The sequence below is a fragment of the Musa acuminata genome, chromosome BXJ2-4 (genome assembly GCF_036884655.1).
Source record: "Musa acuminata AAA Group cultivar baxijiao chromosome BXJ2-4, Cavendish_Baxijiao_AAA, whole genome shotgun sequence".
In the NCBI taxonomy this organism is placed as follows: domain Eukaryota; kingdom Viridiplantae; phylum Streptophyta; class Magnoliopsida; order Zingiberales; family Musaceae; genus Musa; species Musa acuminata.
The window spans coordinates 9,268,104-9,296,063 of NC_088341.1; the positions used below are offsets into that span (position 1 = coordinate 9,268,104).

A 27,960-nucleotide genomic window follows, 5' to 3' on the forward strand; every position below is an offset into this window, starting at 1 on the left:
CTAATTTTGAAGAATTATAAGGTTAAATTTATAGATTTAATACATAACTATTTAGTCAATATCATAACTATTTGGGATTGATTATATGATCATCGATACCTTAAAAATTATTAATACATACCCTACATAATATTTCTCCTATTATTATTATTATTATTATATTTCTTTCTCGTCTAATTTTCTCGTCCTCTAATATAATCGGATCTGTCTTCAATCTAATAATTCATGGTTTTGCTAATCAAATCGGCTGCTTCGTTCTAATTCTAAATTTATCAGAATTATGCAGTGCATCAAAAAATAGTTGCAAAACATGAGTAATAAGAGTGCAGGATAATTTGCTCTCTCCACTTCCAAGTGGCTTTGCAATCCTTCTTGCAGAAATGGAAAATGCTATATTAAATTTCTGACCGTTCTGAAGCTTACTGGATTTATTAGATTTGCCTAATATGTGACACTACTTTCTATTGTTCCTTCAAAACCTGGAAATTTGAATCCTCAATTAGAAATTTTACATGAGCAACATTTTGCTTTGGAACTCGAAAGAAAAGTACTGTATGAACATTAGGTTTTAGAAAACAAGATTTACTGGGACAGTAGTCTTGAGCAAGTGCTGTTCTTGGCCTTGCTATGATCTCTCTTTATATGCTGTCACAAATGTATATTTGGATCCACATCTGGATGCAGAAACATCAACTTCCGAGTCTGAAACATTTCAGAGATTCAAAGAATTTGACATGTAGTTCATGCATACAATACATACAACATGATCCAAGCAATATGGAAATTTTACAATCAAACAGTGTTCCTGTAATTTCCATAATTTGTACAATACGTTCCCCTTGATTCATTATGCAATCATGCAGGAAGAAAAGAACCATACAGTTCCTGTGCCAAAAAGAAATGTCAACAAGCCAAAACCAAGGTTAGTATAAACATTGTAGTTTGCTGCGGTCTTTGCCAATGGGTTAGACAGACATACACAAAAAAAATTATGACACATGGATGTAAGTTCAAGCTTTCCTAAACAAAGAATTTAGCAGGATGGTTTTGCTCTTGTAGTGAAGAACACATTTTCTGCAGTCAACTTCCCAGGATGCGTCTGATGTCTGCTCGTTGGTCCGGTGTCAACCTCGATGGGAATTTCACATTAAACTTGACAATTAAGTTGCCCTTCTTGCCTGGCTCCTTGGCTAGTGGCATCCCTTCCTTAGCAACGACAAGTTCATAGCCAGGGATCACAACTTCGTTCACATTGATTGACAAATCACGTCCATCAAGGGTCTTAAGATTTATTGTAGTCCCAGCGAGTGCATCGACAAGTGAGATGTTTTGGTGGACGATGAGATCATTGCCTTCCCTCTTGTACACATCATGTGGCTTTTCGTCAATGATGAAGACTAGGTCGGCTGGGAGTTGGTTCACTTGCTCATTACCTTTGCCCGGAAAAGTTATCTTGGTACCTTTTTTCCATCCAGGCTTGATATCAATTGTTAAGATCTCTGTTTCGGGTACCAATTGTCTAGGATGCACATAACAAAGAAAAGTTATGAAAAGTTAGCCATTTTTTTCTATTTCAATAAACTCTAAGATTGTTGCATCAATAAACTGCTTTTATTAAATTTGGTGCTCTGACATCCAAAATGATGTTTTGAGATAACATTAGAATCTGTCACAATGACAATAACTATGAAGAATCGGTACTACGTGCAGGTGTAGCTTATATTCGAGTTTATAAGCTACAATCTACTATACAAAATACGTAGTAAACATATCAGATGGCAAAATAAAATGAACTAGAATACAACAACGGAGGTCAAACAAGGGTTTGATATTCCCGAGTGAAAGGCAACTAAACATGAACTGATATACACCGAGAAAACACACATAATAAATTATCCATCGGCATCCAGGATTCTAAATCTCAAACAGATCTACACCGTACATCAAAAAAATCAACAAGTCCACTCAAAATGACCAATTCAATAACTGATCCTAAATATCCACAACTACAAATAAAAAATTCAGGGTAATTGAGATGTCCACAACAGTATTACAAATTACATGAAACCACAACTAGATATCTTGAACACGACAAGAATATTTAAATATCTATAATACAGACATAAAAGGTTGCATGAGCAAAATGTTTTATTGGATTAAAAAATGTGTTTAAAATGACATGCTTCATTTTAACTGCAGGGGGCTTTACATAAGATGCCGCTGGACTTGTATGTTCTTTATGGATCTACAACCACCACTTTTGATATCAAATAAACAGATTCAAATGAAAAAAAAACAATTATATGGTATAAGGATTGTTACACAAGATCAGCTTTGAAAGGTCAAGGACATGAAAACTCAAACTATTTGTCAAAGATACCTGCTTAATAAATAAAAAAAGGTTCATTTTACTCTTAGCATATGTGGATAATTCACAGATGTGAACAAATGGGAGTTCTACAAAGTAAATCTAGATAATCCAGTTCAAAAAGCATAATGGAAAATCAGAAGTTTCATTGACAGAGCAAAGCAAAAAACAAGGACAAGTTGGAAGCCAATGGTTAGTAGCCTGTACAATTCTCAAATAAGGAAAAAAAAAAGGAAGAAAAATGTTATTGATTCAATAAACATAAGAACTTCAATTTAAATCATGAAGTATTCAATTCAATCATAAATCTCCGAAGCAATATAATCTCTACATGCATTGAAGAAACCAAAACTTAAAGCGGCTATGTTTTGCTTAAGAAATCAGTATTTTGTCAGGCCAGTGGGACAAAAAATCATCCAACTGAATGATATGGGACAAAGTGTTTACCCATTAGATTGCAAGACACTCCTAGAGATCTTCAACTTCCTTTTTGATCCACTGTAGAGCTCTTCAAGTCTGCATGCTAGGAAGTTCTCCACAGCTGGCGCTTTCCGTGGTTGGGTGCCACTAGGACCAGCTCCCTCAGCATATGACCTAGAGGTGCTCTCTGTCGTACCAAACCCACCAAAAGTCCCACTTCCATTTGTTTGATATCTTGTGGACTTTGTGCGATTCATGGACTCAAAACCGAAAGGGCTGCTGTTCCCGAAAATTTCAGCAAAGATGTCCTTAGCATCTCGAGGATTAAATCGAAAGTTACTAGGTCCACTTGAGGCACTAGATGTCGCACTTTGTGAACCAGGAGGGGGCATGCCCTTCAAACCCTCTTCTCCAAGCTGATCATATATCGCCCGTTTTTGTGCATCGCTTAGTACCTGGAGCAACATGGTTAAAATACAAACAAGTCGAATATGACAGTTAGTCATAATATGACAAAGTTAAACACATCTGTCAATCTAATCGCTTATTAATGTATAAGATTCACTCCTTCAAGCCAACAGAAAGTAATAGACCCAGATACCTCAAGTACCCAAATATTACGTAAAGATGCACGTCACTACAAAGAATGCAGAATCAAGATTAGAAAATCATGTTCCGAAACAGGGTGGAAAGAACCAAAGAGAAGAATTAACTACAAATTGTGCTTCACTTAATTTCAGTGTGCTCAGTATGCTTCCTAATTAAATATTCAATTCTTTCCTCTAAATTCAATGAAGTCAGAACCCTTGAAGAAAAAACATCCTAATGCAACTTAAGCAATAATATATAATTGTGTCAAAAGAATCATTTATTAAGAAAAAATAATCAATCATATTATTTATAGATATTATCATGGTAAGACAGAAAACTCTTTGGTCTGCAGCTTTGAAGTTAACAGTAAACTCCGGTGTGGCTAATACTGATCTAATCATTATGTGGTTGAATTGTAGGACAACACAAAAGTAAACATAAGAAAGACTTGGAATTAATTGTGAACCCTATGACACCTTCATCATACATGATGGTATCCATACCTAATTATGAGTTCAAGAATTCGACAGACCAATCGAATTCTTCCTTACCAGAATAATCATGTATCCAATAAAGTTTTGGATTTCCCTAAGATGTATCTTAATTATGTCACAGAAAGAACAGAAGAAAATAAAAGGGAAAGAAAAGGACGAGACGCGACTCGCCTCGTAGGCCTCGGAGATCTGCTTGAACTTGGCCTCCGCCTCCTTCTTGTTACTGGGGTTCTTGTCCGGGTGCCACCGCATCGCCAGGCGCCGGTACGACTTCTTGAGATCCTCATCGGTGGCGTTCCGATTCACCTTCAATATGTTGTAGTAGTCCACTCCCATTCCGATTCAAGCATCAAACGTACTCGCAGACAGGCGTTACCAGCGACCAAAAACAAACGACGCGCCGGCTCCAATCTCTCTGTGTTCGAGTTACCGGTACCAAAACAAAACCCTGGCTCCAATCTCTCCGATTCCGGCTTGAGTCACTCCAAGATCCTTCCTTTCGGGCTCGATCCGGTCGGCTCCGTGTAAAAAGCTCCAACTTTGCAGATCTCTTCAAACGCCCCGACAGATTCAGCGAAAGATTTTTCGACAGATCCTAGACCGGAACACGAAATCTTGCGATTGACTTCGGAACACGGAAGAAGATGTAGGGGCCAAAAGAAGAGGGAGGGGGACAGCTGGCGCCGCTTGCAGCGGTCGGCGCAGCCACGAAATTGCCCGCTTTCCTTCGGAGATCGATATACTAAAAGAAATATAAAATTGAAATATTATTTTCTACGCATCCTTCTGATACCCAGTCTCAGCCCAGTCAGAATCTGTGGGCCCGGACGCCAGATCCAGTAGTAATCCTCATCACTCGAGGTACGGTAGGATTAAGGGTAAATAACGTGCGGGTAGAAACGGAATCCCTCTTGCCGGAAACTAACAGTTGTTGTAAAGATGCGTCGACTGAGGACACGATACCCACGATGACACCCACGTGCGAAGTGGGGCCTACTTGAATCAGGGTTATCTTACTTTGGTACGATTGGGTGACGTTTGAACCCAACAATTCGGTCGTGTCCGACGACATGCATTCTATATATTATGTGAAGAGTTTGCGTTGAGTAGAATCTAATCGACTTGCACTCCATCTGCCTGTGATGAAGACGCTCATCCAAAAGAAACATTACATCTCTTGATGATTATGTTATTGAAAATTACATCTCTTGATGATTTTTTCTTTGGTCACATAATTCAAATTGCAAATAAATAGTCAAAATAAATTAAGCTCGTTTCGAGTTTACTTATAATCGAGTCGCAATTGAGTTATCTTTTTAAAACAAGAGATACACGATCGGATGTGATAGTACTAAGACAAATGAGTTAGATCATAAGTTAAGTTGACGATCAAATAGTTAGATAGGCAAGTGCATAAAGAAAAATAATAGTGGATTTTACGTTCGTAAGTTTGGATATTATATTTTCCTTGCATAGTTTTCTTGATGTCTATATTTATATTTATTTGAGATATTATGTTTTTCTTCGTATCGAAACAGTCGTTCGTCTTCCAATTGTGCCCTTCAACTTTCAAATATATATATGTAATATTAAAATTTAAAGAAGGTATACATACAAAGAAATCCTAGAGGAAAGTATAGATGTATAGAAATATAAACCGTAAAGAAGGAATAGATATATAGAAAACATAAACTGTGTTTGATGGACCATTTTAATGGTCTATAGATAGATGAGCAAAGTATAAAGACGATCATTGACGAATAAATCACTGTTGCAAAATAGTCAAATGACAATGCATCAAAGGACTAATAGCAGCCAAAGTGGCATGCAAATGGTAGAAAGATGCATCTTTTGCCTCCATGATTGGTCATGAAGCGCGAGCAACAAGTAAACGATGGTGGCCGAGCATCATTCGGATTTTGTGACGACCTATAGCGACTTATTTATGTTATAAAAGCATGATAAATAAAAATTCATTGCAGTCATAAGAATTAGCGAGACATTAAAGTTTTGATTTTGACTCATAAGTGGGGGTTGGCATTTCGATGTGACACAACCTTCATGTGATGCAATAGTCGTACAAACTTAATGTTGATATTGACATATACTTTCTAAAGATCTTTCTCCTACTTTGATCTTCCAATAATATAATTATTAATTATTACCTTAGGCAAGTAGGCAAAAGAGTGTTGAATGTTCCTTTGATATTTTGGTGTTGTAAGTGTGAAGGAACTGAGTTAATTATAAATTAGTATCATGATTTTTATATTTAAAAAATTTATATTAAAATTTTTATACTTTTAAAGGTAAAATAAATAATATTATTTATCGTAACATCGTCAATTGTATTGACGAAAAACATAACGTATGACACCACGTATTATATCGATACGAATATAAAGAAATAATAATAATTTCAACATCTTTTTTTTTATTTTTCAGTGATTTTATCGATAAAAATAATAATTCCAATATCTCACATGTTAGAAATGAATGGGGTATTGAAATTATCTTTTTATTCATCGTCTTCACATCGATTCAACATATATGATATTATGTGTTGTATTTTTCGTTAATACAGTTGACAACGTGAAGACAAATAAAATTATTTGTTTCACTTTCAAAATCATAAGGATTCCAATATAAATTTTTAAAATTTATACTAATAGGGTCTATGTAAATGGTAATATATAATTAGCCTAAGAGAATTATACTAATCCGTCTTAAACTTGATGATTATACTATACTAATTTACAATAATTTCAATCAAATGTTAGATACCTTTCATCTGATTTGAAATTATTAGATTCAATCTCTCGTGATATAGGCAAGTGCATAAAGAAAAATAATAGTGGATTTTACGTTCGTAAGTTTGGATATTATATTTTCCTTGCATAGTTTTCTTGATGTCTATATTTATATTTATTTGAGATATTATGTTTTTCTTCGTATCGAAACAGTCGTTCGTCTTCCAATTGTGCCCTTCAACTTTCAAATATATATATGTAATATTAAAATTTAAAGAAGGTATACATACAAAGAAATCCTAGAGGAAAGTATAGATGTATAGAAATATAAACCGTAAAGAAGGAATAGATATATAGAAAACATAAACTGTGTTTGATGGACCATTTTAATGGTCTATAGATAGATGAGCAAAGTATAAAGACGATCATTGACGAATAAATCACTGTTGCAAAATAGTCAAATGACAATGCATCAAAGGACTAATAGCAGCCAAAGTGGCATGCAAATGGTAGAAAGATGCATCTTTTGCCTCCATGATTGGTCATGAAGCGCGAGCAACAAGTAAACGATGGTGGCCGAGCATCATTCGGATTTTGTGACGACCTATAGCGACTTATTTATGTTATAAAAGCATGATAAATAAAAATTCATTGCAGTCATAAGAATTAGCGAGACATTAAAGTTTTGATTTTGACTCATAAGTGGGGGTTGGCATTTCGATGTGACACAACCTTCATGTGATGCAATAGTCGTACAAACTTAATGTTGATATTGACATATACTTTCTAAAGATCTTTCTCCTACTTTGATCTTCCAATAATATAATTATTAATTATTACCTTAGGCAAGTAGGCAAAAGAGTGTTGAATGTTCCTTTGATATTTTGGTGTTGTAAGTGTGAAGGAACTGAGTTAATTATAAATTAGTATCATGATTTTTATATTTAAAAAATTTATATTAAAATTTTTATACTTTTAAAGGTAAAATAAATAATATTATTTATCGTAACATCGTCAATTGTATTGACGAAAAACATAACGTATGACACCACGTATTATATCGATACGAATATAAAGAAATAATAATAATTTCAACATCTTTTTTTTTATTTTTCAGTGATTTTATCGATAAAAATAATAATTCCAATATCTCACATGTTAGAAATGAATGGGGTATTGAAATTATCTTTTTATTCATCGTCTTCACATCGATTCAACATATATGATATTATGTGTTGTATTTTTCGTTAATACAGTTGACAACGTGAAGACAAATAAAATTATTTGTTTCACTTTCAAAATCATAAGGATTCCAATATAAATTTTTAAAATTTATACTAATAGGGTCTATGTAAATGGTAATATATAATTAGCCTAAGAGAATTATACTAATCCGTCTTAAACTTGATGATTATACTATACTAATTTACAATAATTTCAATCAAATGTTAGATACCTTTCATCTGATTTGAAATTATTAGATTCAATCTCTCGTGATATAGGCAAGTGCATAAAGAAAAATAATAGTGGATTTTACGTTCGTAAGTTTGGATATTATATTTTCCTTGCATAGTTTTCTTGATGTCTATATTTATATTTATTTGAGATATTATGTTTTTCTTCGTATCGAAACAGTCGTTCGTCTTCCAATTGTGCCCTTCAACTTTCAAATATATATATGTAATATTAAAATTTAAAGAAGGTATACATACAAAGAAATCCTAGAGGAAAGTATAGATGTATAGAAATATAAACCGTAAAGAAGGAATAGATATATAGAAAACATAAACTGTGTTTGATGGACCATTTTAATGGTCTATAGATAGATGAGCAAAGTATAAAGACGATCATTGACGAATAAATCACTGTTGCAAAATAGTCAAATGACAATGCATCAAAGGACTAATAGCAGCCAAAGTGGCATGCAAATGGTAGAAAGATGCATCTTTTGCCTCCATGATTGGTCATGAAGCGCGAGCAACAAGTAAACGATGGTGGCCGAGCATCATTCGGATTTTGTGACGACCTATAGCGACTTATTTATGTTATAAAAGCATGATAAATAAAAATTCATTGCAGTCATAAGAATTAGCGAGACATTAAAGTTTTGATTTTGACTCATAAGTGGGGGTTGGCATTTCGATGTGACACAACCTTCATGTGATGCAATAGTCGTACAAACTTAATGTTGATATTGACATATACTTTCTAAAGATCTTTCTCCTACTTTGATCTTCCAATAATATAATTATTAATTATTACCTTAGGCAAGTAGGCAAAAGAGTGTTGAATGTTCCTTTGATATTTTGGTGTTGTAAGTGTGAAGGAACTGAGTTAATTATAAATTAGTATCATGATTTTTATATTTAAAAAATTTATATTAAAATTTTTATACTTTTAAAGGTAAAATAAATAATATTATTTATCGTAACATCGTCAATTGTATTGACGAAAAACATAACGTATGACACCACGTATTATATCGATACGAATATAAAGAAATAATAATAATTTCAACATCTTTTTTTTTATTTTTCAGTGATTTTATCGATAAAAATAATAATTCCAATATCTCACATGTTAGAAATGAATGGGGTATTGAAATTATCTTTTTATTCATCGTCTTCACATCGATTCAACATATATGATATTATGTGTTGTATTTTTCGTTAATACAGTTGACAACGTGAAGACAAATAAAATTATTTGTTTCACTTTCAAAATCATAAGGATTCCAATATAAATTTTTAAAATTTATACTAATAGGGTCTATGTAAATGGTAATATATAATTAGCCTAAGAGAATTATACTAATCCGTCTTAAACTTGATGATTATACTATACTAATTTACAATAATTTCAATCAAATGTTAGATACCTTTCATCTGATTTGAAATTATTAGATTCAATCTCTCGTGATATATATAATTATATACAGTGATTATATATAAGTAAATTGGATCAAATTCAGGTCGGGTGTGAGGTGCATATATCAAGTATAAAGATATTTTAGACTATACACATTCACGTCGTTGGATCAAAAAGTTTGACCAACATCATTATTGGAAAATATAGTTCTATCTCTAGAGATGTACTTATCTACTTATCCAAAGGGATTGGTCTTAGATTGTATATTCTTCGTGTATGTAATCTCAAATATAGATAGAGTTGACTGAGTTTTTCTTGGATACTATACATATCAAATTTTAATAGTCATCGTTTGCCGACATCATAAAATGTCTACAATTCTTGGAATCACATCACAGTCCCTTTAGACTTTGGAATGCATGTAAGGAAGTAGTCAATTACTCGCATTGTCTTATGGTCTCTATTCGGTCTAAGAGATATAGTCAATGACATTATGCGTTTGAGTTTTGCTTCTATTTGGTGCGTAACATGAAGCGATAAGAATGCGAGTGAATTATATTCAACGCCAACATACCATGCAACTCTTCTCCTCGAGAAAGGAATGATAAGATAATTGTTCTTGTTCTCTTGCATGCTTTCCATGCTCATGTCTCTATCAAGTCTCAGTGAGCTACAAATCATAGAGGAAGATTATGACAAGCAAATAATTTTGATATTTTCGGTCCAATTTGGCTACACTCCACAATTATTTGGTTTATAAAAAAATCGATCATAGCAATATTTCAATTCGATCTATATTTTATAGTGTTACGATCGAATCGGATCAATAGAAATCATAAATTTATTTTTATTTTTAGTCAAATTCATAAATGAAGTCCGATCATTCGCCTCTCCTAATGATAAACAATGCAATGCAAAGAAACCTATTTTGGGAAGTAAAAAAAAAAAAACACATTTTAATTTAGGAAGCTTTTGCATGAGATAAAAAGAACAAACATGATTCATGTGTGATAGCTCCAAGTGAATCTCGTGGCTCATGCCATAGTTGTTGTTGTGTGATCACAATGCAATATGTTGTCACTAGGTTTTCCATGTGTGGCCTGAAAGGGCCATCAAAAGGATGTGATCCACACTGTTTCTGGCTTCTCTCCACACCTCGACAATAATGACTCACTTGGATATCAACGTCATAGAGGCCAAGCTTCTCTCCAACCTTTCTTTTTTTTGTTTGTGGCATCCACCATGGATTATCCATCGAAGAGTTTCTATCCACGTAAATTAGATCCATTAATAATAATAGGTTTATATATAAATCATGAGTATTTAGGGCAGAAATATTAGTGACTTTTGTACTTAACCTAATAAATACGGAGAACAATTCAACGCATCGCTAAGATTATTTCTTAGGAAGATTTTTTAAAATATAAAAAAGAAAAATCTAAAGTGTAATCAATAAAGTGGATGACAATCCACATTGTTCGTTGAATCAAATGTGTTTTACTGTTTATTATATGGTGACTTTTGGCAGGCTCCGATCCTTAAATTATTTATCCACCAACAACAAGATAATATATATATATATATATTATATTATTTATGGGAGGCATGCAGTGGACGCGATGACATCGACGTGCGCCGCGGGCGGGCCCCGCGCTGTCCCCATCATGGGTTTCTCGCCGCCCAAATTTCCCTGATTCCGCACCCTCCACGACCACCGCGGCCCTGCGGCACCCACTCTCCTACCGCCCCATCGCTCGCGGGCCCCACGCCCTCGTCCACCGGAGGAGCAGGTAGCCGAGTCGGGCACGCGCTTCCGGATCGAACAAAACCTCACGTACAGCACGGCGTTGTCGCTCCTCGCGACGATATCGTATCGTGTCGGCTTATCCCGCTATTTTGACCGAAGACCGGTTCGCCGCGCCGAATTCCGTCTCGTTATCGTGGATTTCTCGTCCGATCCCGATATTAAATCGCCTCTGCCAACACTTCGATTCCGTCCTCGGTTCTCACGTGATCATTCTCGGAATACATTAACCACATCGAGGGCATTGCCGTCATTTTGGGAGCCCGTGCCCCTTTCCGAAATTGACCGTTGCATCCCCATAGTTAAGCATACTTGATCTGATTAAATAAGTGGAAGTCGTGATGTCCGAACGCCCACCGCTGTCACCGGACTCTCTCTCTCGTTCATGAATTAGAAAAACGTGGCTGGCGATCCAAAAACACATTTTGTTTTTGTGTTGAAAGGAACCACCTTTGTTTTTTTCGCATGCACTCGCGGGTCTCCATCTTTCTCTTTACCTTGTATACGATTGGACGAGCCGTGGGGGCCATCGGTGCTGACTCGACGCATGCGAGGTGGGTAAAGTGGGGGGTCGTTTCGGGTGGGGGGCGAAAGGCGACGTGGGGCGCCTGGAACCGTCGAATGTGGCGCATTATGCCTGAGTTAGTAGCCACCGCGTCCTTTTTTTTGTTTCGGGTTGTCGATGGTTCCATCAAGCAAGCGGTACAGCGCGTCGCCCACGGGATCGTCGCGTACGTGTCGACTCACCGAGTGGGCTTCTGCCCCGGCGCGGGTCCCACCACGGCTCGCACGTCGTTATCCCCCAATCGCGATGGCGGTAGACGGGCGGGGCGACCTCGAACGTCTCCGGTGTCTCCCGTAAGGGCCCGGCCGTGCCGACGCACGTGATGTCCACTAAAGCGTGGGTCCCACGGCGAAATAATTGGTCTCCTGCCATGGGGAACATCGTTAGGTGACTGTACCCACTGGCGCCAGCCATGCGATGGGGCGGGGCCCGCGAAACGAAAGGCTATGATCCGATAAACGCCTCGGTGCGTATATTGGATCTGGTCGACGCGCCGTGCCCTGCAAAGGCTATCCGATGCGTTGGTTTTTGACCCGTTTGTTCCCGCATCAAAATGGAAGGGACAAAAGCGTCACCTCAGCCCCAGCAATGACTTTCCGTAAAAAAGTTCCCTACCCGTTCGGACATTACTGACGCATCTACCGGATATCTGTCTGGTGGTCCCGCGAGTTCCGCCAATGAAAACCGCGAGTTAGCTCCGCGGGTAAATTTGGAAAACCTCTTTTTATTTCGGGGCGCAAAAAGAAAAAGCGGGAGCAAAAGGAATCCTTACCTGCCTCTCCCGCTCATCCGCACGTGCTAGACGCAGTGGCACGTGATGCAGGAACCAACACACGAAGGACACGTGGGAAGATCCGGCTGGTGCTCACGCAGTTGCCCGTTCCGCGGTGAACCTCCCCTCACGCCTCACTCCCAGCGCCCATTCAAAAGTGGAAAGAGATAAGTACCTTGCCGGATACGAGCATCGCCTTCTCAGAATTATAACTTGTTCCGCTTATATCTGGGGATTCGACAGCTACCGCGCACTACACCAGAAAGCGACGACCTGACGGACTGACGTGACGTGGGACTACGCTCACCCCATCTTTTTACGTTGGCTGCTATAGGTCGAACGCACGGAGACGAATTAAACTGAGACATTAACGAGAAATATGGGGGTGAGTTTATCACGTGCTGATATTCGAAATTGGCCTAATATTTGGGAAAAAAAATCTGAGGGTGCGTTAATAAGTACGAGGATGGATGAGGTGGCAGTCTACCGTGAGGCGGTGATGGAATGGCATTAATGTTGTCCCGTAACGAAATGACAGTTATGCCCACGGTCCCCTCGAAACTGACGCTTTCACGTTCCCAGTTTGCCCCTCCGGACGTGACGGGTGAACTTACAGTTTTACTTGAATGCCCTCGCTGGCCCGTACGCTGGGTCAGTGACGTGACGTGAGGCTGGTAAAGCGGTAATTTTGGAGGAAGACGGGGGTAATTTACTGATCTTGGAGCAACCTGATCGCCAGGGTTTGTTCACTATAAAAGAGGAGGAGGTGTGCGGGTGGAAGCCTCTTTAGGTTATAAAAGGCGAGAAAGAGATTGAGATAGATAGAGAAAGAGGAGAAAAAGAACACGGCGGCTGGAGAGGCGAAAAGAGACGGGAGAAGAAAGAGGTGGTGGCAGGAGAGAGGGGGCCGAGCCTTGAGTTTTGGATATCGAGAGGGAGGCGTCGATCTCTTGGCTGGGAATTCCTTCTTATTTTTGGAGATTTCTGGTTTTATTTGGTTCCCGAGGAACCGAGCTCCAGATCGAGGGTTGATTCGTGGGGATTGGTGAACGGAGCTCGTCGCGGTGCGGATCAGCTCTGGATCGCTCGTGCGGCTTGCTTCCTTTGCGTTAATGGCGGTCCAATAGCGGTATCCTTCCGTTTTGTTGCGTTTCATGGTGGGTTTCCAGTTTGGTTGGATTAAAAGGGGATTACTTTTTTGTGGGGTTATTTTCGTGGGTAGTCGGGCTTTGTTGTGCTTTTAGCTGTTGGATTTATCTTTTGTTGATTTTGGTGGTTAAGGTATTCCTTTTTTACGATCTCAGATCTGTTCGTCAAGCGCTACCGACGTTTCAAACGGGGAAAGCTTTTATTTTGATGCATTTTGGAGTGATCTTTCTGATTATTTTAGCTCGTTCAGCGGAAAATCCGCAACCTAGTTCGATCTTTTGAGCAGTGATCGGAGAAGGAGAACACATATATCTGAAGTTTTCGGTTGGTGGAGAAAGTATTGGAAAGCGAAAGAAGTGTGTAGTTCGGGATTTCAGACCGTGTCTCTTTGTTTCGATTTTAAATCTTTGCGCTGGAGCGTTTAGGGATTCCGGGAACCATGTCTTCCTTGAGCAGGGAATTGGTTTTCCTGATATTGCAGTTCCTGGACGAGGAAAAATTCAAGGAAACCGTTCATAAGTAAGTTGCCTTACCTCCGTTGAACCTTATCACTCTTAATATAGCTTCTCCTGTTTACTTGAGCATCTTGTTGAATATAGGTTGGAACAAGAGTCAGGCTTTTACTTCAATATGAAGCATTTTGAGGATCTTGTTCAGGCAGGGGAATGGGACGACGTTGAACGATATCTTGGTGGTTTCACCAAGGTTGAAGACAATCGCTATTCCATGAAAATATTCTTTGAAATTAGGAAGCAGAAATACCTGGAAGCATTAGATAGGTGGGATTTTTATTTTCCTTTTTTCAAGTTCATTTAAAATTTCATTCACCCTTTTCTTTCTTGTAAATCCACTCTTGTGGTTGCTTTCAGGCATGACAGGGCAAAGGCTGTTGAGATACTCGTGAAGGATCTCAAAGTTTTTGCTTCTTTCAATGAGGAGCTATTCAAGGAGATCACCCAGCTGCTTACCCTGGAGAATTTTAGGCAAGTTACTGTAGACTCTAATGTCTGTGATGTGCATGATCTGTGAGCTACTCTTTTTTTATGAAGAAAATGATGTACAAGTTACTTTAATTTTTGAAATCCTGTGCAGGCAAAACGAACAACTATCTAAGTACGGGGACACTAAATCAGCCAGAAATATAATGCTAATGGAACTTAAGAAACTCATTGAAGCTAATCCGTTATTCCGTGATAAGTTGAATTTTCCGCCATTCAAATCTTCTAGGCTCCGGACATTAATCAATCAAAGGTAAACATTTCTTATGCCCATTCTCCATATTAATTATATGCTCATGTATTTTGTTAGTAATTGGATCGCTAAGAATAGTGGATTTATCATATCTCTGGAAGCACCATAGGAATTTTGCATCATTCTTTTCCAGCTTTGTTGGAATACTTACTGACGTTAACATACTAATTATCTCCTCATCTTTAGTCTTAATTGGCAGCATCAACTTTGCAAGAATCCACGTCCTAATCCTGATATCAAAACACTTTTTACTGACCACTCTTGTGCTGCTTCTGCCAATGGAGCTCGTGCACCACCACCTACCAACGGACCACTTGTTGGGGCCATTCCTAAATCTGGGGGATTTCCGCCAATGGGTGCTCATAGTGTAAGTGGTATTCAACTCCTTGTCTCCCCCTCCTCCCTTATTGTTGTTATTTTCATACTAGTATCAACTCCTTCCCTATGCAGCCATTCCAACCAGTTGTCTCTCCACCTGCAAGTGCCATTGCAGGATGGATGACAAATGCTAACCCACAACTACCACATGCTGCTGTGGCGCAAGCCCCCCCGGGGCTTGTGCAACCTCCAAATACAGGTATTGCCTCGTTTAAATGCATAACTTCTTGATGGCTTGATGGATTTTCAATATGTTGTTGATTCGCTCCCTTGTTCTGTTTCCGTAGCTGCTTTTCTGAAACACCCAAGGACTCCTACAAGTGCACCTGGTATGGATTACCAAACAGCAGACTCCGAACACTTGATGAAGAGAATGCGTATGGGTCAATCAGATGAGGTGTGGAAGAAGCAACAATATTTAGTACCTAGTTCTTGGCCAGTGTCTTTAGATCGAATCAATTAAGCTTGTTATACTCAAATAAACAAAATGATTTTTGGCAGGTGTCATTCTCTAGTGCAACTCATCCACCGAATATTTACTCCCAAGATGATATTCCAAAAAGTGTTGTACGGACACTTAATCAGGGGTCAAATGTCATGAGCTTAGACTTCCACCCTGTGCATCAAACAATTCTTCTTGGTATGTGTCTGGACTACTTTATTCAGCAAATATTTGGTTTTTAATCTATATAAATTTGTCTCACCTGTATTCTATTGAATTTTTTTATAGTTGGAACAAATGTTGGTGATATTGGCATATGGGAAGTTGGGTCTCGAGAAAGGATGGTGCATAGAACTTTTAAGGTCTGGGACATTGGAACTTGTATGCCTCTGCAGGTACTTTCCTAGGTTGGAACTTGTCTTAGTTTTCTTATTATTACTACAACAATGTAAAATTTAAATTGGTCAAGGGAAGCTTTGAAAGGTTGAGAATTATTAAGAGCATGGACATGATGGTATTTTATTGAAGTTTGGAGAAGTTCACAAGGTTAGTGATAGTTTGCTTGGCTAGGTTATTTAATATTTTTAAAAATCTAAAAAACCTAATGCACCGAGAAGATTTCCGGTATATATAAGAATTAGACATATAATCAATGTTTCTCTAATTATAGGGAAATGAAACTAATGAATTATACTATTAAACTTTATGAGCGCATGATTGAAGGGAAGGAAGACTACGATATGAGATGAGTTATGAGGATCAATATGGTTTGTTAATTGGAAGATAAACTATAGATATTTTTTATTTATTAAGGCAATTGATGGGGAAATATTGCAATATGAATTATATGCAAATGGTCTCTACTGCTTTAGGAAAATTATATGATAGAGTTTAAAAGATTTGTTATGATGGATTTTTAAAAAGATTTGTATATACTAATAGTTATATTAATGTGATTTAAATGTATCTGTTCAAATGATTAGTACTGTTAGGATTATAGGAGATGTGTATAAGGTGTTTCCTACAATTATTAGACTTTGCAAAAAAAATCAGCTCTTGTCATGACTTTGATATTGTCTTGATTCGATTTTATTTGAGATTACTTCTAAATTGATTAATGGAGGCAAACGTTAGAAATTAAAGCTTTTGGACTAAGTAGGAGTAAATCAAGTATATGAAATGTAATTTTAGCTATATTAAGAGAGAAATGCAGAGTACGGTTAAATTAATAATTTCTACAAGTTTTATGTTTCTTGGATCTTGTTCAATAGGAAGAAAAGATCGATGAAGACATTTTTAGTGTAAAAATGAGGCAATTAAATTGGAGAGGAAATTTGAGGGTTTTCTGTCAAGGTTTCAAATATCAGTTGGACTGGTACATATTGATTGGTATTTTACTGTATGACCAGAGATTGGTCAAATCATATGACTCAATACTGATGGATATTTGTTCTTTATTCTTTTCAGTGATGTCAATTGCTGTGGTTCAATATACCGTCTGATATACTAGTACCATATCAGCCGGGCAAGTTTTGTTGAAATCAGCATTGAATTGAGTTTATAAATTGTGTTTTCTTTCATTTACGACTTTGTTTAAAAATGAAAATGGTTTAAGAGACCTGTAAATTCTAGTGTGCTTTTGTGATTAACTTGTTGGACATTTAGGTTTGTCAACATGAAAATATTAAAAGAAAAAAATGAGAACATTGATATGGATGTGCAAAACTACTAGCAAAGTAAAAAATTAGAAATGCAGTTATCCACAAATAATTAGGAGTTACTGCAGGAAAGAATGAAATGAGGGAAAATTCAATATTATGAGTATGTTCAAGGGAGACATATAAATGCCTATGTGAGTAAGATCAGTTGATTAGGATTTACGGTGTGAGGAAAGTTAGACCCAGAAAAATCTACTAAAACCAATAAATAGCGATTTGATTGTACAATGGTGGGAAAAAAATCCATGTATCTCCCTAGTAGTTTGAACAGCAGATTATTGTTAGTAATATTGTTGTATGATTTAGATAATGTAAAATTCAAAGTAAATCCCCGTTTGTTTATTGTGCAGTCTGCATTAATGAAAGATGCTACCATATCTGTTAATCGATGCTTATGGAGTCCTGATGGATCAATATTTGGTATAGCAAGCAAACCTACGTCTTATGTCCATTTAATTCTATTCCTATGTGAACAGATTTGGGTTTTGTGATATGTTATTTGTCTTCTTCACACTAAATGTTACTTCTCCTTTATGATGTCTTATAGGTGTTGCTTTCTCAAAGCATATTGTTCAAACATATGCTTTTAATGTTAGCGGAGAGTTGAGGCAGCAGTTGGAGGTAAATTAAAGATGTTTTGTTGGCATACATATACTGGTGTCTGACTGGGGTTTTTGTATAGATTGATGCTCATGCTGGTGGTGTTAATGACATTGCCTTCTCCCATCCCAACAAGAGTTTGTCAATAATCACATGTGGGGATGACAAGACAATTAAAGTGAGGACCAGAGGATATGTTTTTTTTAAAATTTTTAGAGCACTATGGCAAAATGCAGAATTCACAATCTTGATTACATGAATGTCAGGTATGGGATGCAACGACAGGACAGAAGCACTACACATTTGAGGGCCATGAAACTCCTGTGTATTCTGTTTGCCCACACTATAAGGAGTCTATCCAGGTTGGACCTTATCCATCAAAATACAAAGATTTCAATGTCCGCTAATTCATCTTTTACATGTGGATTTGGTTCTTTAGCATTACTTCATCGTTTGTTGTTCATGTTGGGAGATTGCTGTTAACAACTCATTCAATCAGCTATTTTGATGAACTTTCACTTTGCAGTTTATCTTTTCCACTGCCATTGATGGAAAAATTAAAGCATGGCTCTATGATTGTTTGGGATCTAGAGTTGACTATGATGCTCCTGGGCGTTGGTGCACAACAATGGCATACAGTGCAGACGGAACAAGGTAAAATGTCTCCAACGAACAAAATCTGGAATATGCATTGATGTAAATATTCTTTGGAAAGTTTGAAACAACTGGATGCTGTAATAAGGTCCAGCTAACATATGATAGTCATCCTTCTTCCTGTCAGTAGCAGTCTTTTTCTCTTGTTTCTTGTATGTTCATTTGTGTACAGTTGTCTCTGCATGCTAGATGCCAGTGTTTCTACTTCACAATTCCCATGCTATACTTAATCACAGGTCACTATTAACCATTCAAAATTTTTTGTCCTTTCATCTGCTTGTAGGCTTTTTTCTTGTGGAACCAGTAAAGATGGTGAATCACATTTAGTTGAGTGGAATGAGACTGAAGGAGCTATTAAAAGGACGTACTCTGGCTTTAGAAAACGCTCATTGGGAGTTGTTCAATTTGACACAACAAAGAACCGTTTCTTGGCTGCTGGAGACGAATTCATGATCAAGTTTTGGGATATGGACAACACTAATATACTAACTACAACTGATGCAGATGGTGGATTGCCTGTTAGTAGCTTTTTTTGCTGGTTTTGTTTTGAATACACTGCACTTGAAGCTTTCAGCTTATATGAATTTATTATCTTCTCTCCTACAGGCAAGTCCTCGTCTGAGATTCAACCGTGAGGGCTCATTACTTGCAGTTACAACAAGTGACAATGGTATTAAAATCCTAGCTAATCCTGATGGACTACGTTTGGTAAGGATGCTCGAGAGCAGGGCATTTGAAGGCCCTCGAGGTTCTTCTCAACAGATCAGTGGTAATGTAAAGGTATTATATTTGCCAATTGATCTTTAGTACAGATTGTCAGCTCTTATAAAAATTCTTGAGGAATAGCCCCCTTATTGATTGATGCACTTAAATACTTTTATTCTCTACTTCATGCAGCCCCCAATTGTCAATTCACTAGGAGCTGTTTCAAATGTTTCTAGTCCTATGGCAGCTGCCATTGAAGTAACTGATCGAACCCTACCTGTAGTGTCAATGAGTAGCCTGGTGAGTTCATAATGCATTACAAAATGTTATATTATCAGAAGTCAAGCATTAGGGTTATAACTATTAAACAACAAACTGTAGGCTGCTATGGACAATAACAGGACTCTAGACATTAAACCAAAGATTTCAGACGATTCTGAGAAGATAAAAAACTGGAAGTTAGCTGATATTGTCGATTCTGCTCATCTCAAAGCCTTACGATTGCCAGATTCTATGACAACATCAAGCAAGGTATGTTTATTTTCATTGAAGGTATTATTTGACTATTCCTCATAGTGTCTCTATTAAAGGAAAATTCAAGTATGAAAATTTTCATTAAATGAAAGTTGTAGATGTCAAAATGAGTTTTTTCTTTCTGTGGTGATTTCTATTGGTCGTAATTCTTGTGGTGATTTGTAACCATAAGAGAGATCAAGTACAAAGCAATCTCAAAAGTTCCAACCTTTTAGGTACATAATATGTATCTCAAAGTTATTATATTTGGGCTACACATATATTGCTTGTTTCCTGACTAGGATGTTAAAGGCACTAGAGAGAGTTTTTTTGACCTTTTGTGTTTGTGTGTTATCAGTATCGTTATTATTTTTATTTTTATTTTTTGGGAGGAGTGGGTTCTTGTTGGATGAACCTGCAATCATCATGGGCTGGTGGGCTGGTACAGGATATGGCATGCCCAACCCATCGCAGCATGTGTCAAGATTAAACTTCACAGACTACATATGGTATATCTGATGCATGTTGCTGATATAGCAAATGCCTTGATAGTCTTTACTATGTTAGCAATTTGTTGGGATGACATACTCAAATTTCACTCTGCTTGAAACATGTTCTTAATTGAACTAGTACTTTGCTTAATGCGATTGCTGTTGAATAGTTTATGTTACTCATGGGTTACTTTTAAAAGATTAAATTGTTATATAAATACAACATAGATTTTCTATTAATATAGCTGTTGCTGGTTACTCTTTTCTTTGAATATGACTTGCTACTTAGAATGATTGTTCATGTATGGATGCCAGTATATAGGAATATTGTTTTTTGGACATACAAAAGCATATTTATCCATACGAGGGTTATATGTCTAATAAATTTTGTGTTATTGTCTTGAAGCTTTTCTCAAAAGACCATGCTTACTTTTTTCCTGCTCATTAATCTGTCAGAATTTTAGATGTCTTGCTATGTACTTAATGTAGATATTTAATCTTTTGTGATAAAGGTTGTTCGCTTGTTATATACAAACTCTGGGCTAGCAGTGTTGGCACTTGGCTCCAATGCCATCCATAAGCTGTGGAAATGGACACGTAATGAGCGGAATCCATCTGGCAAGGTCAGCATTTATCATTTGTCTGAATAATGCATTTAGTTTTAAGCTTTGTTTCTGATGGCTCCTTGTGTTGGTTCTCCAGTCAACTGCATCTGTTGCCCCTCAGCTGTGGCAACCATCAAATGGTATTCTAATGACTAATGAAACAAGTGACAACAATCCTGAAGAAGCAACTGCGTGTATTGCTTTGTCAAAGAATGACTCTTATGTTATGTCTGCATCTGGCGGAAAGGTTTCTTTATTTAACATGATGACTTTCAAGGTACAAGGCTTTCTCCAATGATATGGTGCAATTTTGTTCCTTGGAATGACTATTTTATAAATGTGAACATGCCTGGAGAGCATCTTTCTGTTGCTTCTTTCTGATATGGAAATTTCTATCGTCTGTTAAAAATAATAATGTTTCACAGGTTATGACGACATTCATGGCACCCCCGCCTGCAGCCACTTTCTTGGCATTCCATCCTCAAGACAACAATATCATTGCAATTGGAATGGAAGATTCTAGTATTCAGATATATAATGTTCGAGTAGATGAGGTGAGCAGTGTCATTTTATACTTGCTCGTTGAGTGTGCTTAATTTGTATGTTCCTGGAATTACTCATCTCAATCCTATATGTCTACTGCCTTTTTGGTTTTCTATAGCTAGAAGACATGTTTGTCTTCATTTTATAAAATTCTTGTGCTTTTCTTCTCTCTGAATCTGGTGTCTGTCTATTTCATCTTTATCACCCATTCCAAAATCTAATGGTATACCTAACTCATTATTAATCTCAGTGATTTGTCTTCTCTTTATGTACGTACCAACTTTCTTCTTGAGATAGATAAATAACATAGAGATCAAAGATAGTGTTGTTCACCATGATTATATAATTGTTTTTAGACAATAAATATCCCTCACTTCTTATAGTGAGGGAAGAAAATAAGAACTTTTTTTTTTCATATTATTGTTTGCCCATTTTCATTTTACTTACACTTCATACATGCTTGCAGGTTAAAACCAAGCTGAAGGGTCACCAGAAAAAGATAACTGGCCTTGCATTTTCCCAGTCACTAAATGTTCTTGTCTCTTCAGGAGCTGATGCCCAGGTGTGTAGAGTCTGTAGACACCTTGTAATATAGATGCTTCAGTATTTTGCTTCAGACTAGTATTAACATGGAGGATTTTGATACTTGACCTTTAACTAAAATGGAAAAGTATTTTGCTTCAGACCAATCAACATTGATTTTTGCTCTCAGCTATGCAACTATTATCTCTTATGGATGATGTGAAATTCAGTCACAGCTGTCTGAACGGATCACATTCTAGGATAGAGCATATTATTAGATTCAGCATGTTCTCTTAAAGGGTTACCAACTTTTGTGGCAGCTCTGCATGTGGAGCATCGATGGATGGGAGAAGAAAAAAACACGATTTATTCAAGCACCGACTTCTCGTGCAGCCCAATTGGTCGGCGACACCAAAGTTCAATTTCATAATGATCAAACACATCTCTTGGTTGTCCATGAGACCCAACTAGCGATCTATGACAGCAAACTTGAATGTTTGCGCTCGGTTAGTTTTTGTTCTCTGATCATTGCAGTTACACATCTTCTAAGTCTAGTTCCGCTGTTGCTAATTTCTTGAATCTATTGGCTAGTCTTGGTTTTGTTTGTTTCTTGCTTTACATTAGGGCACTTCCAGACTTAGTTCTTTGGTTTCTGACTTATGATGGGAATAAGGGTGATCATGAAACGTTAATACCAGATTAAGCATGTTTTGAGAAAGGATTCCTCCATTTGAACTTTGATTATAACTTTATTCCCAGGTCGAGTACCAAGTTTTGAGTATCTGAAAAGGTAAAAGATTTACAACATCAGTGAAATTCTGTGGCTGAATGCACAAGGATACCAAATTTTCTGGGCACTTTCACCTCGATTTAAGCTAATGCTTGTCCTTAAAATGTTGCTTGATTAAGAGGCTAAATGGTTTGATTATTTTTATTTTATTCTCTGTCAGACAGGGGTCATTCTAGGTTCTGTTATCTTCTAAATAAATATTTTTTCCTTTTAATGCAGTGGTCACCTAGAGATGCACTACCAGCAGCAATTTCAAGTGCAGTATATTCTTGTGATGGTTTACTGGTATATGCTGGATTTTGTGATGGCGCAGTTGGTGTTTTTGAAGCAGATGGCCTAAGGCTTCGTTGCCGGATTGCACCCACTGCCTACATAAGCTCATCCATTTCTAGGTATGCTGATTTCGTGGTAATTGGTTGTCTGAACTTCTGCATAACCACAGTATGTGTGTCTATTTATGATAGTGAAAAGGATATCCCTCGTATAGCTAAATGGATTTGTGATCCTCAAAATGTACAAAGACATTGGTTTGCATGTTGATGGCATTTTTACTTGATTATTTCCTTCTTGTATATGTATCCTGGTTTATATAGATTATAAACCTTCTATAGATCAGATTTTTTGTGATTACAAAAACTACCACAATAAAATCGTTTGCTATCCAATCTTCAATTAATCTGAATGTGTTGGGAGGATGTAATGTGGTAGTTTAAGAAATTTGTAACTCGGAAATAGCTTTTTATATGCATGCCAAGTCAATTTATGTTTTTAGTAATATAACCTTAGATCAGGGGTAGCGTGTTTTGCCCAAGTTATGTAATATGGTGGACTTTTATAATTTTATTCCAAGTTACTGCCATTTCCTGTGTAAAATGTGCATTAAATACAGAAAATTACAATCTATTAAGACCATACACCAGAAAGCAATCACTGGTAAATTTTACTGACTGGTGGCTTTTTCATGACCTTATCGTTGGCATTTATCAGTCTCATGTTTGTAGGAAGTAAGAAATCAGAAACACTTATATATATTTTCTTAATGACCCTTTCTCCAGTTCCGGAGCAGTTTATCCCATGGTCATCGCAGCTCACCCATCCGAACCAAATCAGATAGCACTGGGGATGACCGATGGTGCAGTTCATGTGGTGGAGCCATCGGATGCAGACTCAAAATGGGGGGTAGCCCCTCCTCAGGAAAATGGAGCTCTCCCGGCCATTGCTGCCAATCCTGCAAACAGCAGTCAGGTGTCCGAACCCCCTCCTAGGTGACTCATGTTGGTTTAGAGCACAATAGTTGCGTGTACCTAGAAAGCTTGGTAGGAAAAAGGTTCATCCGACCACAGCCACCCTCCAGGTTCACAGGTTGTCTTTGTTTCTGGTAGCCTGTAGTTCTTGTAAAATCTCCTCATCTATTTGCTACAACAAAAGGGTGGGCTTAGATGTGAGCTGTAGTACATATAGTTGACATTGGAAACATGGTATCTTTTAGTTTTTTCTTCCCTCTACATCTTTGCTGGTTGAGGTGTTCATAGAAACTAAATGAGTTGCTGCAAAAGTGAGTAAATTTCCCAGCTGGAATTAAGCCGCTGCAGGTCTCGCAAATCATACATATTTTCAGTGAAAATTGGCGAAATGGTATGGCATGTTTTTACATTCGTGTGATTTGTCAACAGGAAAATTGCATCTAACCCTTTTTCTATAGTTTGATCCATGATGCAGGTTTTGGTTTGCAAGTGGCCTTTTGGCTCTGCTCATGAACTTGTGGTTCTGAACCGTGTACCTGAAACAGCTGCTCAGATGAACTGTGGTCACATTGAGAGAGTTTCAGGTATTTATATACTCATCACACACCTCTTGTCAGAATATTGTTAAACTTAATCAAGAAAATTATGTTTTCTTGGCATTCACAAGTAATTACATGAACTGACCTCAGATGTTCCCTTAATATTGTTTATATCAGCATCAAAAAGAGAGGGAAAATTAACCCTAACTTGATGAAAACAGCACCAAAAGACATTTCTTTTCTTCCCTCGGTTCTACAGCATGAAATTTACTAGCTCAGGATCAATGGACTCTGGAACGTGTCTCTTCACTGTGTGGTGTGGTAGAAAATCCACAATACCTCTCGCATAAGTCATATACTTATAATATGTGTTGCCAATATAATCTCCATCTTTTATGGGGATGACATTTTTATCATGCATGTATTCCCAGTCCCCCGACTTCCAGTCAAAGCTGTAGAGTTGAAGGAACCTGTCTCCATACTGTGCTACGAATTCTATTGCATCCATCACAAACTCCATTTCCTCCCATAAGGTGTAGTATGCAAAGCTAACTCGCGTCCAACCTGGTCTTATTCCCTCATATCCCTGGATAACACAAACATTCTTTAAATAATTAAATAGATTTTACAATAAGCCATGTAAAGTAAAATGTGTGCACAATAATATATAATTATGTCTGATTTAATATGCTTGAACTGCTACTTATTTTAATAGCAAATTTATGTTTTCTTCGTCAGTATTATTTTGCGCTAACGTACCTTCTCGACTGCAGACTTGATGGCTTTAGAGCGGGTGCGATCGATGCCGAGGAGCACGTGACCGTAAGGGCCGGCGCACGCGCACCCCCCGCGCGCCTGGATCCCGAACAGGTCGTTTAGCAGCCGCGTGACGAACCGGCAGTGCAGGTGCCTGCCACGCGTCCCTTCCGGGTACAGGACGAAGGACACGACGGGCTGCCGCGCTTCCGTCGCGCTCCCCAGTACGAGCACCCGAGGGTTGCCCAGGACCCGCCCCAGCGCCCGCCGCAGCAGCCGCGCCTCCGCCCGCTGGATCGCGCCGTGCCCCGCCCACTCCTTCACCCGAAAGGCTGCGGCGGCCCGGATCTTCTGCACGATCGCAGGCGTGCCTGCGTCCTCCCGCTCCTCCACGTCGTTGCAGTACAGCGTGTCCTGCAGGCAGAAACAGGGGGCGTGTTGGTTGCGGCAGTATCAGAGATCGGACGACTGTGTGCGGATCCATCACCCGAGGTACGCACCTTGTCGAAACCGCTGACGTAGAGGACGGTGCCGCCGCCGCTGGTGGAAGGAGGAATGCCCCTGATGCGGTAGAGGTCTTCATTCATCAGCAGGACGCCGGGGCTCCCTGGACCGCCGATGAACTTGTGTGGACTCAGATACACTGCATCGTAGCCGTCCAAATCTCCTCTTCTCATCTCTATGTCCACGTATGGCCCACTTATTAAGCGAACCAAAAAAAAGAATATTAAAACGATAAAAAAGTTCTGCATTAACTGATTATATATATATATATATATATATATATATATATATATATATATATATATATATATATATATATATATATATATATATATGTCCACGTATGGCCCACTAATTAATCCAACCAAAAAAAGAATATTAAAACGATAAAAAAAGTTCTGCATTAACTGATTATGTATATATATATATATATATATATATATATATATATATATATATATATATACACACACATAAACATTCATGTATGTATGTATGTATATAAGCGGTAGTACCTGCAAGCAAAGTCGAAGCAGGCGTACGCGCCATGGAGGTGCAGCATGCGCGCGATCGCACGGGTGCCGGCGTACATGCCAGTGACGTTGCTGCAGGCCGAGAAAGAGCCGAGCTTCATCCGCCCGGAAAACTCAGGCGACTGCAGGGCGGCCTCCAGGGCCGCGAGATCCGCGGCGCCGGACGCGTCGAGGCCGATCTCGACCACCTCAGCCAGGCTCTCCCGCCAGGAGAGCAGGTTGGAGTGGTGCTCGTGGGGGCCGACGAAGACGACCCACCGCTCGGAGGGCGGCAGGTGGCTGAGCACGGCCGAGCGGAGGATGGAGGGCACGGTGATCCCCATCACCTCTTGCAGCCGCTTGATGGCGGCGGTGCAGCCGGAGCCACAGAAGAGGAGGACGTCGTGCGGGCTTGCTCCCATGCATTGCTTGACGTAATGGGACGCCTGCTTCACCAACTTGCCGGTGTAGAGCCCTACGTAGCTGTCCACCGTGTGAGTGTTGCCTGTGTCGAAGCCATGGAGAGAGAGGGCGTGAACAAAGAACACAAGCTTCCATGTCGATCAAGCTCCGGCAACAAAGATTAATAGCTTGCTTACCGTAGAATGGGAGAACATCACGCTGAAGGAATTCCTCAATGAACCGCAGGAACCTGCCGGAAGCCGTGTGGTCCGAGTAAGTGATGCGGCGGCGGCCGAACGGGGTCTCGAACTCGGCTTCCGCGCCAATGATCTGGGACCTCAGCCACCGAAACTTCCTATCACCATCGTGCTCGTCGCCGCCACCACCACCAATATCGGTAGATTCAGGAATCCATGCGTGCAAGAGCTTCAGCAGATGAAGCTCGTCGTGCGCATCGACCAACGTGTTGGTCAGGTCGTTCTTTGCGTCACCTCGCTTCGTCGAATCCGAGGACGAGGGTTGATCTTGATGGCCGCTAGCTGCTTCCACGGGAGACATCACAAGGAGAGACATGGCGGGGGAGACGGAGATGTGGCTGAACAAGCTTCGAGTTACACGTTTCCGGAACCAAGTCTGTGTCTAGGTATACATATAGAGACTTAAAAGCCTTTGGTTTTGGGAATCAATCAGCTTTCTCCGGAGCATGCAGCACCCGGTAAAGAAAGGAAGAAGGACTTCCGTGGCTTCTTCACATTGGAGAGGCAGCGTGGCGAGGCGAGGTCAAGCGTTCACGCGCGACTCCACCACGGGCTCGTTCAACATGCGTAGGTCTTCGGTCCACAGGAAGAGGAGAGCATGCACACAACACTGTGGGCTCGCACTGGAATCTGTGGTGATCTAACTCTGGCTGATGAAACCTTCTTCCTCTTCTTAAGGCCTCATGACAACGTAGATCACAAGGATGAGACGTCATAAGAAGGATCGTTCATCACAAGGAACAAGATATACAAGGT

At 38.6% G+C, this 27,960-nt stretch overlaps 3 protein-coding genes across 4 annotated transcripts; 1 reads left to right on the forward strand and 2 right to left on the reverse strand.

The window, feature by feature from the left end:
- Positions 1 to 764: 764 nt before the first annotated feature.
- LOC103981267 (uncharacterized) lies at positions 765 to 4,559 on the reverse strand. Its single transcript, XM_009397929.3, has 3 exons — positions 4,045 to 4,559; positions 2,816 to 3,243; positions 765 to 1,519 (listed from the first exon to the last, which is right to left on the reverse strand). Exons 1-3 carry the CDS (start codon positions 4,207 to 4,209, stop codon positions 1,081 to 1,083), a joined length of 1,032 nt encoding a protein of 343 aa, XP_009396204.1. The 5' UTR covers positions 4,210 to 4,559; the 3' UTR covers positions 765 to 1,080.
- An 8,858-nt stretch (positions 4,560 to 13,417) lies between these two features.
- LOC103981268 (protein TOPLESS-RELATED PROTEIN 2) lies at positions 13,418 to 24,495 on the forward strand. Of its 2 annotated transcripts, none has more exons than XM_009397930.3 (26): positions 13,418 to 13,786; positions 13,934 to 14,297; positions 14,378 to 14,557; positions 14,648 to 14,761; positions 14,871 to 15,029; positions 15,216 to 15,396; positions 15,480 to 15,606; positions 15,695 to 15,804; positions 15,909 to 16,047; positions 16,138 to 16,244; positions 17,918 to 17,987; positions 18,115 to 18,188; positions 18,250 to 18,345; positions 18,434 to 18,529; positions 18,694 to 18,821; positions 19,105 to 19,339; positions 19,428 to 19,601; positions 19,719 to 19,826; positions 19,908 to 20,057; positions 21,043 to 21,153; positions 21,233 to 21,412; positions 21,561 to 21,689; positions 22,145 to 22,240; positions 22,521 to 22,706; positions 23,210 to 23,382; positions 24,046 to 24,495. In XM_009397930.3, exons 2-26 carry the CDS (start codon positions 14,218 to 14,220, stop codon positions 24,257 to 24,259), a joined length of 3,417 nt encoding a protein of 1,138 aa, XP_009396205.1. In that variant the 5' UTR covers positions 13,418 to 13,786; positions 13,934 to 14,217; the 3' UTR covers positions 24,260 to 24,495. The 2 variants fall into 2 exon arrangements, with proteins under 2 accessions (XP_009396205.1, XP_009396206.1); XM_009397931.3 differs by having other exon boundaries at positions 13,437 to 13,758.
- A 383-nt stretch (positions 24,496 to 24,878) lies between these two features.
- LOC135609902 (uncharacterized) lies at positions 24,879 to 27,643 on the reverse strand. The gene is made up of 5 exons (XM_065103690.1): positions 27,145 to 27,643; positions 26,549 to 27,050; positions 26,030 to 26,228; positions 25,533 to 25,943; positions 24,879 to 25,359 (listed from the first exon to the last, which is right to left on the reverse strand). The coding sequence occupies exons 1-5, from the start codon at positions 27,518 to 27,520 to the stop codon at positions 25,027 to 25,029; spliced, it is 1,821 nt and encodes a 606-aa protein (XP_064959762.1). The 5' UTR covers positions 27,521 to 27,643; the 3' UTR covers positions 24,879 to 25,026.
- Between the last annotated feature and the right edge of the window lie 317 nt (positions 27,644 to 27,960).

What these genes read in the sequence shown, in the direction of transcription:
- LOC103981267 (XM_009397929.3), bottom strand. Translation starts at nt 4,209, where the DNA reads ATGGGAGTGGACTACTACAACATATTGAAGGTGAATCGGAACGCCACC. An exon ending in AGATCTCCGAGGCCTACGAG is followed by an intron (nt 3,244 to 4,044) that starts GCGAGTCGCGTC and finishes ATGTTGCTCCAG; the next exon opens with GTACTAAGCGATGCACAAAA. An exon ending in AGTGTCTTGCAATCTAATGG is followed by an intron (nt 1,520 to 2,815) that starts GTAAACACTTTG and finishes TGTGCATCCTAG; the next exon opens with ACAATTGGTACCCGAAACAG.
- LOC103981268 (XM_009397930.3), top strand. Translation starts at nt 14,218, where the DNA reads ATGTCTTCCTTGAGCAGGGAATTGGTTTTCCTGATATTGCAGTTCCTG. An exon ending in TTCAAGGAAACCGTTCATAA is followed by an intron (nt 14,298 to 14,377) that starts GTAAGTTGCCTT and finishes TGTTGAATATAG; the next exon opens with GTTGGAACAAGAGTCAGGCT. An exon ending in TAGTGTCAATGAGTAGCCTG is followed by an intron (nt 19,827 to 19,907) that starts GTGAGTTCATAA and finishes AACAAACTGTAG; the next exon opens with GCTGCTATGGACAATAACAG.
- LOC135609902 (XM_065103690.1), bottom strand. Translation starts at nt 27,520, where the DNA reads ATGTCTCTCCTTGTGATGTCTCCCGTGGAAGCAGCTAGCGGCCATCAA. An exon ending in TGCTTCGACTTTGCTTGCAG is followed by an intron (nt 26,229 to 26,548) that starts GTACTACCGCTT and finishes TCGCTTAATAAG; the next exon opens with TGGGCCATACGTGGACATAG. An exon ending in TCAAGTCTGCAGTCGAGAAG is followed by an intron (nt 25,360 to 25,532) that starts GTACGTTAGCGC and finishes TGTGTTATCCAG; the next exon opens with GGATATGAGGGAATAAGACC.